Source organism: Dermochelys coriacea, chromosome 4 (assembly GCF_009764565.3).
Source record: "Dermochelys coriacea isolate rDerCor1 chromosome 4, rDerCor1.pri.v4, whole genome shotgun sequence".
NCBI classification, from domain to species: Eukaryota; Metazoa; Chordata; order Testudines; family Dermochelyidae; genus Dermochelys; species Dermochelys coriacea.
The window spans coordinates 82,855,779-82,874,533 of NC_050071.1; the positions used below are offsets into that span (position 1 = coordinate 82,855,779).

The window sequence follows — 18,755 nt, forward strand, 5'->3', positions numbered from 1 at the left end:
ACAAGAGGGGACTACAATGCCCAAGGTGCAGCGCGGATGCGCGGCGCGCGCAGCCTCTGGACTATACCAACGGGACTCGACAGAGGGGGCGGACAACACTGAAATGCTGTTCATGCGTTGGACTTCCCCGAATCCAGAGCAACTGCATCAACAAAGAGTTCTGGGTGGAGTTCTGTACCTCTCAGAAGCTGCTGCCCGCCGCCTGGGGATGCAGAGAGGAGGGGGCTGCCGCTGACCCTCTGCAACGCACCTGGCGAGGCTGGTGTGAGATGAGTGAGAAATCAGTCCAGACATCCTCCTTAAAGCGTGTGCTGCAGATTATTCCCTCTCTGTGCGGCTCACCTCAACCACTGCAATTAACAGTCAGTCGTTGCTGTAAAGGAAGATTTCATGCAAATTGTTTAATCCTGCAAATATATGCAATAATTGATGCTGTAACGATATTTATGCATTGATTAGTCATACGCTGCTGTAATTATAGTTACAAAAATATATTTACGTGTATGTAAACCGATGCAGTTATATTTGTGTGTTTGTATGTAACTGGTGGTTAAATCATCATTTAAAACCAGTTTTTACTTTCTTAACAGTACATTGCACTTCTGCAACATCTTCCATCCAAAAAGCTTTACAAATATTAATACATTAAGTTGCTCAACATCCCTGAGAGGCAGGTAAAATATATTATACACCATATATTCTTAATGCAGTGCTCAATAGTCTCTTTGTATGCTGATTAGGGGACTGATCCTGAGAAGAGCTGAGCACCCATAGCTACCATTGACCTCAATCATTTACATTTTTGAAGTCAGTGGGAATTGTAGCTGGTCAGCACTTCTCAGGATCAGGATTTAGGTTACCACAATAGGGATCCCAAAACTCCTTCACATCTCCTGTCTATTGTTAACCAAGGATGACTACAAAGCACAGCTGAAGGTAATCCAGAAAGCAAAAGAAGATGCTATCCTGCATATCCTTACCAATGATCTGCACTACTCAGATCCCTGATCTCAATATTTTAAGGGTACTCGTTACCAAATTCTGATCCAGAGATTTTAATAAGAGTTGAACCCAGTTACACCACAGATGAATGTGGGCCATATCTGTCTCATAATGGTTTTAAATTTTGGTTTTTTTAAAGGACGTGTTAATGCTGGCTCTCTCCCACATGGTCTAGTTCAGTCCTCTTCTCACCATCACCACCCCAGTTATGTCCTACTTTATAGATAGTGTTACATGCTGAGTACAACAGAAACTTAAAGGAATTGAGTGCTAATACTTTTGAACCAAAGAATCTCAGCACCATAATGGTACATTTTATTTTAAATGCTTAAACTTGTTGCAGACTTTGACTGTAACTCTATTTGTATGGCTTTGCAGTAAAAGAAGTGAGCATAAGAAAACATCTACATTTTCTAGTGTAGTGAAGTGTCACACAGAATCAACCATGCCTGGAGAAGGAAAATCTGACATGGAGAGGATTGGTCTCTTCAGTGAAATGGAGTATATTACCATTGGAGATAAATATGTCACACACTATATGCGTAAGTACATTTCATTTTAGCAATAAGGATATTTCCAACAGTTGTCTAATCTGTCTTTCTACTGACTCACTGTTTTCTATTGGTCTTTGTAGAGACATATGGGTTTTTTTAGTAGCCAAAAAGCTCTCTATCTTTGCTCAGTGTGGCATAATCCATTTTTAGTAGAGGTCTGCTTAATATGTCACAATAAATGCAAAAAGGGACGGCATAAAAAGGTAAATATTTTTCAGTTTAGCTGAGTTTTATGTATTAAGATTAATAAAAATATATATATGCTGCATTTTGTTGTCCAAGTTACAGATAAAATATACTATTGAAATTACTGGTCTTTACCTACCAGCTGGTGAGGAGTAGGTGTCACCTCCAGTGACTCATCCCTCTTCTCTACCATAATTGTGGAGATTTCCAGGGGTTTCTTCTCATCACACCATGGGATATAAGTGATGGTAGCACATTCTAGCTGTTCCATGCAAAGACATTGCAAATGGATTTACTTTTAGACTTTTGCGATAGTACATATTCTTTTGGCTTTCCACATTGGGCATTCTTTCCCTTGGAAATGTCAACTCACAGATTGTGTAGCCCTCCAGCATTTGCACGTCCCAAATGAGGGCAGCATTTTTTAAAATGTATAATGTCCTTGTGACTCAAATTTTAAATTAATAGCTGTGACTCTTGAGAAATGTAGATAAATTATGTAAAATTAGGTTAACAGGTGACCAATTAAAATTTATGAAACCCCTGACAAACCAGGTAAAGTAGATTACTCTATAGGATATGTATAGCATTTAATTATTTCTTTTAAATGAATAATTTTAAGAAATTAGGTCCTTTTAAACTGTTTCCCAATTGTACTGAAAGAAAACAAAAAATGGGACACTAATTTTCTTTGCCAGTCAATATGCAAATTATCTTCATTATTTTGAATATTCTGCTAAGAGACTCAACTGCAGAACAGCATTAATATGATGACTTAATCCAACAGTAAATTGCTCCACAGTTTTGCTCCTTGGTTATCTTTGTTTACATTTGTAATGTTAAAACTGAACTGGCATTATGGAAAGCCTTATCTTCTCCTGACATGCTGATGCTGAGAAAAGGTAGTTTTTTCTGTGTGGCTGCTCCAACTGGCATTTCTGTTGTAAGATTATGTTTTCAGTACTTTAAATTTAGTGGTAATCTTTTATTTCTTTGCTTGTACTTGAACCATGTGCATAGGAGATTTATTTATTTATTACTTAGGGCTGGATTCTTTCATCCTCACTCTTGTTCATTGGAACTACTCGTGGTATTACTCACGATGAGTCCAGGATGACAGAGTTTGACCCTCAGTAAGAGTCAGCCTTTGTGAAGTGATGTTCATAGATTCCAAGGCCAGAAGGGACATTGTGATAATCTTGTCTGATCTCCTGTGTAACATAGGCCATAGAACTTCCCCAAAAATAATTCCTAGAGCAGATCTTTTAGCAAAACATCCAATTTTGATTTTAAAATGATCAGTGATGGAGAATCCATAATGACCCTTGGTAAATTGTTCCACTGGTAAATTGTTCTCACTTAAAATATCACGCCTTATTTCCAGTCTGAATTTGTCTAGTTTCAACTTCCAGCCATTGGATCCTGTTATACCTTCCTCTTCTAGATAATGCTAGATGTTAGTGCAGAATAGTTATGGCCTCCCTCCAAAAGGTGCTAATTGCAATGGTATTTTTGTGTTATGGGTGCATGCCACTAGAAACTTGACTGAGTCAAACAATTTATTTTTCATATATTAGGTTACTGAACAGTTGCCATATAGTATCAGCAGTCAGTCACTACCACCTGTGACTTACAGGTGAAAGGTTCTGTATTGCATTATCAGCCCCTTTGAACCATTCATACCCAGTCTTCATTTTTAATTTCTAAATTTAAATTAAGAGAATCTGTAGAGTTAAGTGAATATTTACAATGCTTACTTGTTTTAAAGGCCCTTTCAATGAAGCTGCAAGCAAGAACAAACAAATGTTACCTGGGGGTACCAAAATGCTGTCAGCTCTTCAGGCAGGTTACTTTGAGCCTCAGTTTGTGAGGGTTTTCGAAGGTGAAGCCTACTCAAACCCTGTGCAACTAAGGAGGCGATATAGATTGGCAGAGTCAAAGAAAAATATGGGCAAAGCTTTCCTTCCAAGCAATGGAGTCAAACTGCCGTAAGTGTTGGAAAAGGCTTCCGTGTGTGTGTGTGCTGCATCAAAAATAATTTGTCACAAATTTTCTTATAAAAGTTAATTGTTAACAAGAGTATGGTTTTGTTTTTATGAGAAGATATGTACAACATGTGATAAAGAAGCAGTGTTAAAACACAGTACTGCCATAGTCCATACACCTGATAACCAACATAAACTTAAAGAGACATTAAAGATCTCTAGCAGACTATTGTGTGAAGCTAAGAGTACTGCATCATGGGAAATGGAACTAACAAAATCCGCTATCCTGAATTTCTCTATTTCCATTGCCAGAGTGCCATTACCTTGGAGTTTTTATAATGCCTAATATTATAGCATGATCAGTCCACAGTGCTGGAGATAAATGGGCACTACCGGGATAAAAGCACTACCCATTGAAAACAGCCTGGGATGACACCTCTATGACTGAGTTGGTCAGAGGATACAGAGACATAAATAGCCTGCAGTGCGTTTGACGTTTTGATGGAAAATATTTATCTGTCTGAACAGAGACAAAAACAAAATGGTAGCTTCACATAATTACAGTTAAAGCAAGAATTCATGTATCTGTTATTGGGCTGAGCAGTTTTCCTGCTTTTGGGGCTTTTTAATAAAAATACAGGCAAGTAGGGGGAAAAGTCTGTTATATTGAAAGAAATGTAAGATGTCCAATCCATTTATTAAAACACACGGATTGTCTTAAAGGGATATTAAAAACTATGGGCCTGACTCTGGCAGGTATTTACAATCAGGCATAATGTCCCCACTCTGCTTCTGTGTCCCCAAATGTACACTTATCCTGTATACACTCTAATGTATATGTGTCCATAATTAAGGCTAAGATTTTGTAACAGATATTTTTAGTAAAAGTCACGGACAGGTCACAGGCAATAAAGAAAAATTCACAGAAGCCCGTGATCTGTCCTTGACTTTTACTAAAAACATCCCTGACAAAACGGAGAGCTCAGCTGCAGGGTCCCCACACCACCTGCAGATATTGGGCAGCTGTGGGGGCTGCTTCAAGCTCTGGGGGCCCCTGCTGCCCTCAGTGGCTCAGAGCTCCCGGGTGACTTGCAACTGCGGCCCTGCTGCCTGTGGCAGTTGGGAGCGGGGAGGGCGCCACCCACAGAGGCAGGGAGCTGTGGGGGGACCCCATTGCCCAATGCGGCCAGGAGCTGCGGCCCCGCCCCAGTTGATGGGGCTGGCTTCCACAACCTCCATGAAAAAATTGTAGCCTTATCCATAATATATAGATGACTTCGTGCCTCACAAAGACCCTACACCACTCTCTTCTTACTAGGAGTAGGGATAATCTTTGAGGGTGAGCTGTTTGCAGGGGATATTCAAAAGTCAAGGAATGCATACGGAATAATATCCAAATTATCATGTCTTTGCACTCTATACAACATGAATAATATGAGCACATGGACACAGTTGGATTCTAAATAACCATGTTTACTAACTATATATAAAAATATAAAGCCTAGCTACATATATACATGTATGCATACATATATACATATATACATGTATGTATACAATGCTGCTTTGCCAGTGTTCTGGTGGCTTCTGCAGTACTCACTACGCCAGTTGTCTCTAACCATTTAATGCCCAAGATCGCTTTTTCAATGTAAAGGCAACCCAGGATCTACTCTGTCCCACTCACTCCATCCCACCCTCTCTCCATCACTCTCTCTCCCCCACCCTCACTCACTTTCACCGGGCTGGGGCGGAGGGTTGGGGTTTGGGAGGGGATGCGGGCTCTGGACTGGGGCCAAGGGGTTCGCAATGTGGGAGGGATGAGCCTGGGGCAGGGCATTAGGTGCAGGAAGAGAGGTGCAAGCTCTGGGAGGGAGTTTGGGTGCAGGAGGGGGCTCCGGACTGGGGCAGAGTGTTGGATTGCAGGAGGTGGTGGGGGTGCTCGCTCTGGGAGGGGGCTCCTGCCAGGCAGTACTTACCTTTGGCAGCTCCCGGTTGGCGGTGCTGCATAGCTGCTGCTAAGGCAGGCTCTCTGCCTACCCCACGCCACTCCCCGAAGGGACCAACACACCCCTGCGGTCCCTGGGGAGGGGGCAAGCAGAACGTGGGTCTGCACACTGCCACTCTCTGCAAGCACCGCCCCTGCAGCTCCCATTCGTCACAGCTCCCCATTCCTGGCCAATGGGAGATGCAGGGGCAGTGTTTGCAGGCAGGAGCAGAGCGTGGAGGGAGACCTCTGCCACCCCCACCCCCGGGGCCATGCTGTATCTGGGAGCGGCGTGGGGCTGAGGCAGGCAGGGAGTCTTAGTGGCAGCCCAATTGTGCTACAGGAGATCGTGATCGACTGGGGGATCCTCTAGGATCGACCAGTCGATCGCGATCGACCGGTTGGTGACCACTGCACTACACAAACCGGTTATTGGCTATGTCCAGTCATCTCTCTGTGGCTTGGGTTGTGAAAAGCTTGGGAGAGTAGCCTCTTGTTCATTTTTTTTGAGGAGTCAGGATTGGTCATTTTCTGCCACATGCTCTAGAAATACCATGCGTGTATATGCTATTTTATTGATGCATACTTAAGCACATAGGCAGCCAGAATTTGGCCATCTAAGTAGGGCTTTAATTTCACTCGTCTGTAGTTGGATTTTCCCATTTTTTTTCAAATGGAAGATTGCTAAAAAGTATCCCCCAGATGTAAGAAGGTTTAGAGAGCAAATGGGGCTTCTTCAACCAAGAGTCATCTGGGCTGAGATTCTGTTAATGGCTATGGTGTCTAGTGGGAACAGTGTACCTTATTTTCTTTTCCTGCACATTTCAGTATGCTTGAAAATCTGTTCATCATACACTTTGGTCATTCATCATAAATATCCAGGAACTGGCCCCTTTCATCTACCATGGACTGCATCACAATGAATTAGAAGGCCCAGATCCTGGCCTGTGTCTAAGCTGTACTCTGTTATTTGTGTACAAAGGTGATTTTAAGCCATCTTTATGTCCCTTTCTCCACTGAGTTCTGAGTCCAATCCTCTTTCCCCAGTGCAAAGTAGATCAGTCTCACACCATAGCCCCTCCACTAGAGAGGCTGGAAATCAGGTGCTTCTAGGATCCTGTACAGTTGACCCATAAAGGGGGAATCTCACTGACAGTTGAGCAGCCATAATGGGGATGTAGGAGCTGATGTGTATATGCCTGTGCTACCTTTGGTGGGCAGAGAATGGGTAGGCGAGTGCTATCCCACTATAGTTAAGGGAGACCCACTCACTCAGACACTTCTATTACCTCTGCAATATTTTCTATAGAAACCACCCCCACCCAATAGGGTTTAATTGCCATGCATACCTAGCCCCGAGCTCAAGTCCGCTGAAGTCAATGGAAGGTTGCCTGTGCTACCTTAATTTGGCCCTCTTGTACATAGGCATTGGGGTACAGTGGTTACATAATCACATTATTTTTCCACGTGACCCCTGCCTCATTTAGAGCACAAGATGGATGTTGCTCACTTAACGAACAGCAATTTGATATTTTGTTTTCTCCTCATTGTTCAGCGTGTGTCCTAGGCCTTATTTACTGCATACTATTGAAGACAGAATTATTAATTTACTCATGAGTTTGTCTTGGGTGCTTATCACTATAGTATCCAAGTGCTTCACCTACATTAATGAAATTAACTTCACAAAACCCATATGAGGTGAGGGGAAGTAGAGGCGACGAGAGATTAAGGTAAAAAATATTTACTAATTTTGGTTGCCCAATTTTACACAATTAAGGACTCTGAAAAATTAGGTGCTAGCAATATATATACTTTATATATTCAAGCACAGCTCTCACTGAATTCAGTTGCAGTTGTGAGGGCTCAGCACTTCTCCAAATAAGATGCCAGGGCTTCAGATTGGGAACCCAGAAAATGAGAAACACATAATTAGTGATTGTCTCTGGAAAGTTTTAAAAAAGCAAACCGCAAAACTAAAATTCCATCATGTGGCATCACATTGACCCATATGGTTCCTCAGCAGGCATGGAACCTTTAGTTCCAACACACAGATATCTGCCACTTGAGCTAGAGGGAGATAAGATAAACTTTTTGTCAGTGGGTTTCATGGATATTTGTTGACAGCAGAGGAGTCTTGGGTTTCATTCCGGGTTCTGGAAGGGAGTGTGCTCCAATAGGCACAGACGATTCTCTGCCTGTTTCTCCCAATCTTGATCTCTTCCTCTCCATCCCATTGAACCTGTCCTAGTCCCAGTCCTGTCTCTTCCTCATCCCTGCCTCCTTGTCCCAGTCCCATGCTCCTTGCCTTTCCAGCCCCAGTCTCCACTCTTGAGGTTTCTCATTCCAGTCCCAGTCTCCCTGCCCAGAGAGTTCTGCTCTTCTCTCAGTTTGCTCTCCAAGTCCCAGTCTTCCTCCAGACTTCCAGTCTCTCCCCCTCCCCACAGCTATTCCAATCTGCTTGCCCAGCCAGTCCTAATTCCACCACTCCCACCCCAACTCCTTGTCCGCAGCAGGGCCATCTCTAGGGGGGTGAAGGGCCTGGGACATAGGCACCCAGTTTCTATCCCCCCCTGGCTCTGTGCAGGCCCTGCCCCCACTCCACCCCTTCTCTCAAGGCCCCACCCCGTTCCACCCTGTCTCTTCCCTGTCCAATTCTGCCCTCTCCCCTGAGCATGCTGCACCCTCACTCCTCTTCCCGCCTCCACAGTGCACAGTCCAAATGCCACAAAACAGCTCATCAGCAGTAGGCACTGGGAGGGAGGGGGACGCACTGATCAGCAGGGCCTGCAGGAAGCGCTGGGGGCAGGGGGACATTGGTAGGGGGGCTCCTCCTCACTCCCCACCACCGACTCCTGCCTCACCTCCCCGCCCACCTCCTCAGGAAGCACGGGACCTTCCAAAGCACGGGGCCCGGGACAGTCACCCCGATGTGCCATACCCTATGGATGGCTCTGGTCCCCAGTTTCCTTGCCCAGACAGTTCCAGTCCCCACCACGCCCAGCTCCTCATCTGATTTGATCTCTCCTCTTCCCCCTCCCACTACCTTACTGTCCCAGTCTCCTTCTCTGAGGTCCTCATCCAATCTCAGTCTCCCCCCACGTTCCCTCCCTGGCTGCTTTTCTCATCTTCTCTACCCAGCCAGTCCCAGTTCCTCCCTCCCTCCCCCCCAATTCCTCATCTCATTTCAGTGTTCTCCACTCCCCAGCCAACGGGCTTCCAATTTTCTTCTGTTCCCTTACTAGCTTCCAGTCACAGCCTCTACTTCCCCACTAGCTCCCAGTCTCCTTGCCCAAGCATTTCCTATGCCCCCAGTCCCAGTCTCCTTGCACAACCAGTCCCAGCCTCTCCCTCCAACTCCCTGTCACTGTTTCTCCCCCTCCACCTCCAGTCTCACCAGTCTTCTTGCTCTAATCTATTACTTCCCATCCCTCCTGGCCTGGATTTTCTCCTCCATGCATTAGAATCAGATAGGTTCCCCCGCCATGCTGTCTGGGTGCCAGCAGCGGGGTGATCCAGAGCTGAGGAGAGACTGCCTCTGCTCTCAGTTGCAGTGCACAACCCCATCCCAGCCTGGAGCAACTAGGAGCAGCTGTTACAGGGAAAATCTTTCTGAATTCCTGTAGTTCTGGGCTGGAGCATGCTCAATCGCTCTGTGGGGATGGTGCATGTGCAGTCTGGCCAGCACTAGGAGATATGAGAGGCTGAGTACGCTCAGGGAGGATGGAATCTTTGTAGATTTTAGCTGTTTATCTTTAGCTAGTCTCACCGAGCATTTGCAAATTGTAGTTTTTTTAAAGGTTTGTAATTTGACCAAATTCAACTCTATTTTTATAGGGATAACCAAATGTCCATTCCTGACACAAAAGCCACCCTTTGTCAAATTTCAAGTCCCTGCTCTAAAGCAGTGGTTCTCAACCTTTCAGGAAGCTGATTTGTCTTACAGACCCAAGTTTCACCTCACTTATAAACTACTTACAAAATCAGACATAAAAATAGAAAAGTGTCACAGCACATTATTGCTGAAAAATTGCTTACTTTCTTATTTTTACCATATAATTATGAAATAAATCACAACTCCCATTTTGAGAATCACTGATATAGTATATAAAGCAGTATAAACAAGTAATTATATGTATGAAATTTTAGTTTGTACTGACTTCTTTTCATGTAGCCTGTGGTAAAACTAGGCAAATATCTAGATGAGTTGATGTGCCCCCTGGAAGACCTCTGCATACTCCCAGGGGTACGCGTATCCCTGGTTGAGAACCACTGCTCTAAAGCATGGGGGCATCAGAGCATTTCAAAGAAAAGGTAGCCAGACTTTTTTTACTGTGGCAAAACGATTTTTTTCCTCCCTAAATTTAAAATTAATTTGTTTTAAAGTATTTTTAAAGAAATTGTAGTTAGGAAAATGGGCTATTTATCAAAACAATTTATCTTTCTCTAGCCTCATTCTCCAAAATGACACAACCATTTTGGCTGAAATGGTACAGAAAAAAATCAGCTTCAAAGAGACACTTGACATGGAAAATGTCATTCTGAATGTTTAAAGTTTGGCAAAGTTATAAACAACTGAAAATGGGTCTTATAATTGTAGTTAGGAAAATGAGCTATTTATCCCCGACTGGGAAAACCGAGAAGAGTGCTGCTTGCCAGGAGCTAGGATTCACGGTGTGACGGAGAGACTGCCAAGATTCATCAAGCCCTCAGATCGACACCTCTTTCTGCTTCTCCATGTGGGCTCCAATGATTCTGCCGAGAATGACCTTGAGCAGATCACTGCACACTACATGGCTCTGGGAAGAAGGATAAAGGAGTTTGAGATGCAAATGGTGTTCTCGTCCATCCTCCCTGTGGAAGGAAAAGGCCCAGGTAGAGGCCGTTGAATCGTGGAAGTCAACGAATGGCTACGAAGGTGGTGTCGGAGAGAAGGCTTTGGATTCTTTGACCATGGGATGGTGTTCCAAGAAGGATTGCGAGGCAGAGATGGGCTCCACTTAACGAAGAGAGGGAAGAGCATCTTCGCAAGTAAGCTGGCTAATCTAGTGAGGAGGGCTTTAAACTAGGTTCACTGGGGGAAGGAGACCAAAGCCCTGAGGTAAGTAGGGAAGTGGGATACCAGAAGGAAGTACGAGAAGGAGAGCATAAGAGGGAGATACTGAGAAAGCAATTTCTTCATACTGAGAAAGCAGGACAATCAGGGAGTTATCTTAAGTGCCTATACACAAATGCAAGAAGCCTGGAAAACAAGCAGGGAGAACTGGAAGTCCTGGCACAGTCAAGGAATTATGACGTGATTGGAATAACTATCATGGGATAATTCACATGACTGGAGTACTGTCATGGATGGATAAAAAACTGTTCAGGAAGGACAGGCAGGGCAGAAAAGGTGGGGGAGTTGCATTGTACATAAGAGAGCAGTATGACTGCTCAGAGCTCCAGTATGAAACTGCAGAAAAACCTAAGAGTCTCTGGATTAAGTTAGAAGGGTGAGCAACAAGGGTGATGTCGTAGTGGGAGTCTGCTATAGACCACCAGACCAGGGGGATGAGTTGGATGAGGCTTTTTTCAGGCAACTAACAGAAGTTATTAGATCACAGGCCCTGGTTCTCATGGGAGACTTCAGTCACTCCGATATCTGCTGGGAGAGCAATACAGCAGTGCACAGGCAATCCAGGAAGTTTTTGGAAAGTGTAGGGGACAATTTCCTGTTGCAAGTGTTGGAGAAACCAACTAGGGGCAGAGCTCTTCTTGACCTGCTGCTCACAATTAGAAGGGGAAGCAAAAGTGGATGGGAATCTGAGAGGCAGTGACCATGAGATGGTTGAGTTCAGGATCCTGACACAAGGAAGAAAGGAGAGCAGCAGAATACGGACCCTGGACTTCAGAAAAGCAGACTTTGACTCCCTCAGGGAACTGATGGGCAGGATCCCCTGGGAGAATAACATGAGGGGGAAAGGAGTCCAGGAGAGCTGGCTGTATTTTAAAGAATCCTTATTGAGGTTGCAGGGACAAACCATCCGGATGTGTAGAAAGAATAGTAAATATGGCAGGCGACCGGCTTGGCTTAGCCGTGAAATCCTTGCTGATCTTAAACACAGAAAAGAAGCTTATAAGAAGTGGAAGATTGGACAAATGGCCAGGGAAGAGTATAAAAATATTGCTCAGACATGCAGGAGTGAAATCAGGAAGGCCAAATCACACTTGGAGTTGCAGCTAGAAAGAGATGTTAAAAATAACAAGAAGGGTTTCTTCAGGTATGTTAGCAACAAGAAGAAAGTCAAGGAGAGTGTGGGCCCCTTACTGAATGAGGGAGGCAACCTAGTGACAGAGGATGTGGAAAAAGCTAATGTACTCAATGCTTTTTTGCTTCTGTCTTCATGAACAAGGTCAGCTCCCAGACTACTGCACTGGGCAGCACAGTATGTGGAGGAGGTGACCAGCCCTCTGCGGAGAAAGAAGGGTCCAGGACTATTTAGAAAAGCTGGACGAGCACAAGTCCATGGGGCCAGATGCACTGCATCCGAGGGTGCTAAAGGAGTTGGCAGATGTGATTGCAGAGCCATTGGCCGTTATCTTTGAAAACTTATGGCGATTGGGGGAGGTCCGGGATGATTGGAAAAAGGTTAATGTAGTGCCCATCTTTAAAAAAGGGAAAAAGCAGGATCCGGGGAACTACACGCCAGTCAGCCTCATCTCAGTCCCTGGAAAAATTATGGAGCAGGTCCTCAAGGAATCAGTTTTGAAGCACTTCGAGAGAGGAAAGTGATCAGGAACAGTCAGCATGGATTCACCAAGGGCAAGTCATGCCTGACAAACTTAATTACCTTCTGTGATGAGATAACTGGCTGTATGGATGAGGGGAAAACAGTGGACATGTTATTCCTTGACTTTAGCAAAGCTTTTGATACGGTCTCCCACAGTATTCTTGCCAGCAAGTTAAGGAAGTTTGGGCTGGATGAATGGACTATAAGGTGGATAGAAAGCTGGCTAGATCATCGGGCTCAACAGGTAGTGATCAATGGCTCCATGTCTAGTTGGCAGTCGGTTTCAAGCGGAGAGCCCCAAGGGTCGGTCCTGGGGCCGGTTTTGTTCAATATCTTCATTAATGATCTGGAGGATGGCGTGGATTGCACCCTCAGCAAGTTTGCAGATGGCACTAAACTGGGAGGAGTGGTAGATATGCTGGAGGATAGGGATAGGCTACAGAGGGACCTAGACAAATTAGAGGATTGGACTAAAAGAAATCTGATGAGGTTCAACAAGGACAAGTGCAGAATACTGCACTTAGGATGGAAGAATCCCATGCACTGCTACAGACTAGGGACCGAGTGGCTAAGCAGCAGTTCTGCAGATAAGGACCTAGGGGTTACAGTGGATGAGAAGCTGGATATGAGTCAACAGTGTGCCTTGTTGCCAATAAGGCTAACAGCATTTTGGGCTGTATAAGTAGGAGCATTGCCGGCAGATTGAGGGACGTGATCATTCCCCTCTATTCGGTATTGGTGAGGCCTCATCTGGAGTACTATGTCTAGTTTTGGGCCCCACACTACAAGAAGGATATGGAAAAATTGGAAAGATCCAGCAGAGGGCAACAGAAATGATTAGGGGGCTGGAGCACATGAGTTATGAGGAGAGGCTGAGGGAACTGGGATTAGTTAGTCTGCAAAAGAGAAGACTGAGGGGGGATTTGATAGCTGCTTTCAACTACTTGAAAGGAGGTTCCAAAGAGGATGGATCTAGACTGTTCTCAGTGGTAGCAGATGACAGAACAAGGAGTAATGGTCTCAGGTTGAAATGGGGGAGGTTTAGGTTGGATGTTAGGAAAAACGTTTTCACTAGGAGGGTGGTGAAGTACTGGAATGGGTTACCTAGGGACGTGGTGGTATCTCCTTCCTTAGAGGTTTTTGAGGCGTGGCTTGACAAAGCCCTGGCTGGGATGATTTAGTTGGGGATTGGTCCTGCTTTGAGCAGGGGATTGGACTAGTTGACCTCCTGAAGTCCCTTCCAACTCTGATATTCTATGATTCTATTATCACTTTTTTGAAGTTCTTCCAACTTTTGTCTTCTATAATAGCAAAATCCCAAATTTGTTTGCCATTGCCTTTGATGATTAACAATGCCTTTCACTAGTTTGGGGGGCACTGATGGAAGTTTTATATATTAATATTTGTTTTCATATGTTTACATGGCTGATGTCGGCTGTTATAAAATATGTGTAAGAGCCTGCATGCTCTTTGATAAAATGCATATTGGGGACATGTATAGTTGAAGCTAATTCCTTTTCAGAGATCCTAAGCCCCATATCAGGAAATTCCTCTGAAGACCCTGGCTACCTGGGCCTGAGAGTACATCTTCATTCTTAAGAAGTGTTGGGAAAACATACAGTAGAAAATTCAATACAAAAAATGTTGGTAAAATATAGTTAAGGTTGTAAATATCTAAAAATATCCTTAATATAATGTTGACATAAAAACAGGAACAGTGAAAAGCAGGAACATGTTAAAAGAAAATGTAAAGCAAACAAACCACAAGCCAAACATTGACGAGTGTGGACATGCACAACTAAGGTGCCCCAAAACTTTAACTCTGTCCCCATCTACTCCCATTGTGTGCCTCTACCACACTGTGCATAGGATCGTTGTTGTACATGCAGAATGAACAGAACCTCAACTTTTGTATGTTTACTCCAAAAATGTTAGTTGCTTGTTTTTCAGAATCTTGAAACTATAGAGCACTGAATGGGTACTAATTATTAATTTATTATTACTAACAATAATTATTGTATTATGTGTTTATTTTATATTTCAGATGCGGAGTGGGTACTTATTATGGAACTATAGGTGGTCCATATCCATTCTTCAGTGCACAACTAAGAGGGAAAATAGCATATGCTCCTCCTGGAAAGAATCTTTATACAAATCCTGGAAAGAAAGGAACTGGATATGGGTAGAACATTCAGTATAATATCCTGAATAGCATTTCATTAAATGCTGAACTTTGAAGTCACCATTACTAATTTTCTTTACACAGATATCCAAATCTTACCATAGGTAAACAGTATCCACACTCAAGTGAGGTGTATGAAATCGGAAAAATGAATGCAAAGGTAAAACTATTCAGTAACTTTATTTAATCACTATTTGCAAACAGTTTACCTTTCCTGTGGTTTTTCTTTTAGCTTAAAGCAACCAGTATTTATTTATTTACCAAGTGGACTGCAGATAAAATGCCTTTTTTGTTAAATATATTATTCCTTTCCCTCTTAATCACCACAGCACAGAGTCCTATTGCTTGGGCTGTGCAGTGGGCTAAGGATTTGACCCAAAGTATTGAATTAGAGAGAGAGAGAGAGACCCAAATTAATTTTTATTTATTTATTTATTTATGTATTTTTAGTTGTATTGTGGTAGCTCCTAGGAACCCCAGTCATGGACTAGGACTCTATTTTATTAGGGGCTATACAAACATAGAGCATATCATCTGTATTTCACTAAATAACTTAGTAAATATGAGAAGGCTGCTATATTTATATTTATATGTATCAATCTCACTAATATTGTATATTTTCATCATATATGGGGAACAATGATAGCTGAAAGAGGGCTTTTTTGCCATAGGAATAAGTATTTTTGAGCTTTATATTTTTACCACAAACTAATATCTTTTTGGAGTTAAACTGAGATTTTGAGGGGAAAAATACAGTAAAAGCTGTTTTATCCAGCATATTGGGGGAATGGGGGTGCCAGTAAGTGAAAAATGCCAGTTAACTAAGAGGGAGGCAGTTTGGATGCGGCAGGGGGCTCAGGGCAGCAGGTTGGGGCACGGGAGGGGTTTCACCACACTGTGGTGGCATCCACGCAAGTTCTCTGTTCAGCTCTTCAAATAAAACACAAAAGAGAAATATCAGGGACAGAATGGACTTAGAGAATGAAGTATTCTCTCGGTCTTAGAGGTGGTTGGTCTCTACAAGTCGACCCATAGCCGGTCATTGTGGTGAAGCTGGAGGATAAATAAAGGACCTAATTCTCCAGGGTTGTCAATCTGGCACATCTTGCAAGCTCTAAATTTAAATTAAAAAAAGGTGTACCACCAAGTGTATAACTCCCAAATCCTGCCTTCTCCTTATGCAGTAGAAGCACATTGTTTTGATTGCCACAGGTACCTCTGTCCTCCGAAGGAGGGCAACATTTGTTTCTTATTCATTAAGCAGTAAAAATTTGCTCCCCATAATTAGCATGAATTAGCAAGGTTGTACTGTATTTGTAATGTTAAAGTCCATACATGTACCATGTGTCCTTTAATTAATTTGAGATCTTAAAGAGTTTTTTAATTTACTTATTTTAAGAAGTCCTTAAATTCTTCTTTAAGTGTGTCATAGTTTCCTAGCATTTATTGTTCTCAATGGATTGTTTCGTTATGCATTATGTTGTGCCTAAGGTATATGTGGAAGCCAGGATTAACTTTGGCAGAGGAAATTACATTACAAAATTGTTAAAAGTAAGTTTGTTTTTTTTTCAAGATTGAATTTAAATCTCTTTTTATTTTTTTCTTTTCAGAATAATCTGAGGTAAAAATGCCCAAGGTAATACCTTTAAAACTACTTATTTTACAGAAGGTGCATGAAGACCATCTGCGTTTGGTTAAAGGAGGGCCTTTCAAGTTAAATCTCTATCCTCGGGAGTATTTTGACATAAATCCATATCATGATGATAAACCTTTGGCACCAGCTAAGAAACCAATCCCAGAAAAGCCAGTTGCACATCCCTTTAAACCAAGTTCTCCTGCTAAAAAGGTGAGTCTGCTCTTTTTAAGTACTGTAGCAAAAAGTGAAAATCAAAATATTTGGTGATGTTCTTGTAGAAAGTTTAAATCATATTTTATAGAAGACAAAAATCGTAGAAGAGTAGAATTGGAAGGGACCTCAATAGGTTATCTAGTCTATTCCTTTTCACTCAAGACAGGACTACGTAATAACTAGACGAGAAAGTCTCAAACTGTGGTCCGCGGACCACTTGTGGATGGTGAACTCCATTCAGGTGGTCCGCGATAGTTCCCTCTAAGATGCGCACCTGGGAAGAAGGAGAACTTAACTGCCTGCTACAGGAGTCCTGGACAGAAACCCAGGGGTAGAGGTTGGGATTGTGTTCCCCTATGGACAATCAATGAAATCCTGGTGAAGCCCCTTGACAAGGCTTGTAAGGCCCAATGGGCCTAGAGTTGTACTGTTATTAGACTGAACTCTGACCCACCCCCAAAAGTGGGAGGCTAAAAAGTGATCTGGCTGGAGGGCTAAGTCACCAGAATAAGGAGGGCACTAGCAGATCTGAATGGTGGGGTCAGCAAGGTTAGAGAGAAGAAAACCCTGACAGTGCTGCACCAAGCCACAAGGTGGTTCACTGGCTGGTGAGTCACTTTGTCATTTAACCATGTTCTAAATACCTTGAAAAAGGCTTATCTTTAAAATCAACACAGAGCAATTATTAAAATTTAGTTAATCAAATTTATATGTAAAGTTGCCCGTGTTCGACCAGAGCAGCTAGTCAGAGTTCGAGGCCCTGGGGACGTTCCAGTTGGAAGTATAAATTGATGGAGTCTGGCATTTTCCTTGATACACTCTTGTTTATTTACAAGGAATGAACAAAATCCTGTGTCTCTGAACGCAGAAAGAATCAAGAACAAAAGGAACAGTTTCTTAGCTTACAGTCCCCAGCCCACCCCAGACCCAAAGCTCATTCTCTAGCTTGTTCTAGAGTCATGCTGTGCTTATAGGCTCCTGCTTGGCTTTCTTGCCTTTCCCTCTCTCTGTGTTCTTGTGTGTCCTAAATTTCTATGTGTTCGCGCTTCACACACACCTTCTACTCAAACAATACTCAGCCAAAAGCTCCTGGGCAGGTTCAAACATGCCTTTTGTGTTGGATGGGGGTTTATGCTTACAGTTATGTTAATTGAAGGGTGAGTTCACACCTATCAATATGAATGAGGTTTTAACTCACTGTTAACAAGGTTTCACCCCGTTCATAACAGTAGGAATAAAATAAGATAACTCCTCCACCTAGCACTCCTCTGAAGGACTCAGAATTGTGCAGCGCCCCCAGATCTGAGAGCACCAGGATGCAGGTGGTACCACCCCTTCCTCACCCTTCTCACTGCTGTTCTAATGGGAGAGCTGGTAAAGACTAGCCAGTGGTGCGTCTACAACCATATTGTCTAGTGCTCTGGGTATGGTTAGGCAACATGCTGATAATAATGCTTGAATCCTGCCATATGGTATCACTGTTGGTTCCACCATTGGAGCTGTACTGATGGGAACCAGTGGTGATCTTTATTGGTTCTGTTTTTGCCACAATAAAACCCTACATTTTAATTTTTTTTTTACAATCCCCTTTATATTTTTAAAATTCTTTCCTCATAATCCAGGATATATAGAAAATAATTTGTCCAATCAAGTATTCACCAATGTAATTATTTAAATTTTCTTAACAGTTTCCTGTTGACTTTAAACACATGTGGTATGTAGTTTTCTGATATGTACATAATATGATGTGATTTGCCATGCTGTGTTCTGGATTACGGCATGGAAAAATACAGTTTAAGCAATTATACTGTAAATTAGCATTTTGAAACTTTCCTTTTCTTTTCCAGGCAGGAGGCATGAAAGCAGGAACATTTGATTCTTATCCTTCCCATTCTGCTGAGCCCTATGTGGTTAAATATTCTCAGCCCATCACAACTAATAAAGAAGGACGGATTTTTCATCCTCCCCCTGGATCAAAAAGCAGGCCCTCTACAAGTATAATGGCTTTAAATGTCATAAGGTAAGCATTTTACATTTACTTTGATATTTCATATTTATAGTTTATAAAATAGCAAGAATTTTTTAAATACATTAAAAAGTAAATAAAAGTCAGTAGTGTTTCTTTTCCTTGTGAACAATTAGTTAATGACAAAAGGATAAGACATGTATAGATGAAATAACTTTCAGAATTTGTTCCTCTTCTTTTGTATATTCTGATTAATTTAAAATGAAATTATGTACCTGTT

General features: G+C 42.8%; 1 protein-coding gene across 6 annotated transcripts in view; it reads left to right on the forward strand.

Moving 5' to 3' along the window:
* The first annotated feature begins 135 nt into the window (after positions 1-135).
* Positions 136-18,755, forward strand: part of C4H4orf47 (chromosome 4 C4orf47 homolog) — a 29,985-nt gene continuing 11,365 nt past the window's right edge. For 2 of the 6 annotated variants that reach the window (XM_043513618.1, XM_043513613.1), the window contains exons 1-7: positions 142-269; positions 1,381-1,544; positions 3,511-3,730; positions 14,523-14,660; positions 14,745-14,820; positions 16,327-16,506; positions 18,357-18,529. In XM_043513618.1, coding sequence (XP_043369553.1) covers positions 1,448-1,544; positions 3,511-3,730; positions 14,523-14,660; positions 14,745-14,820; positions 16,327-16,506; positions 18,357-18,529 — 884 coding nt within the window. In that variant the 5' untranslated portion in view covers positions 142-269; positions 1,381-1,447. Of the gene's footprint in view, positions 363-590; positions 675-1,380; positions 1,545-3,510; positions 3,731-14,522; positions 14,661-14,744; positions 14,821-16,326; positions 16,507-18,356; positions 18,530-18,755 lie in introns of all 6 variants that reach the window. The other 4 variants (XM_043513617.1, XM_043513616.1, XM_043513615.1 and 1 more) reach the window with 4 other exon arrangements.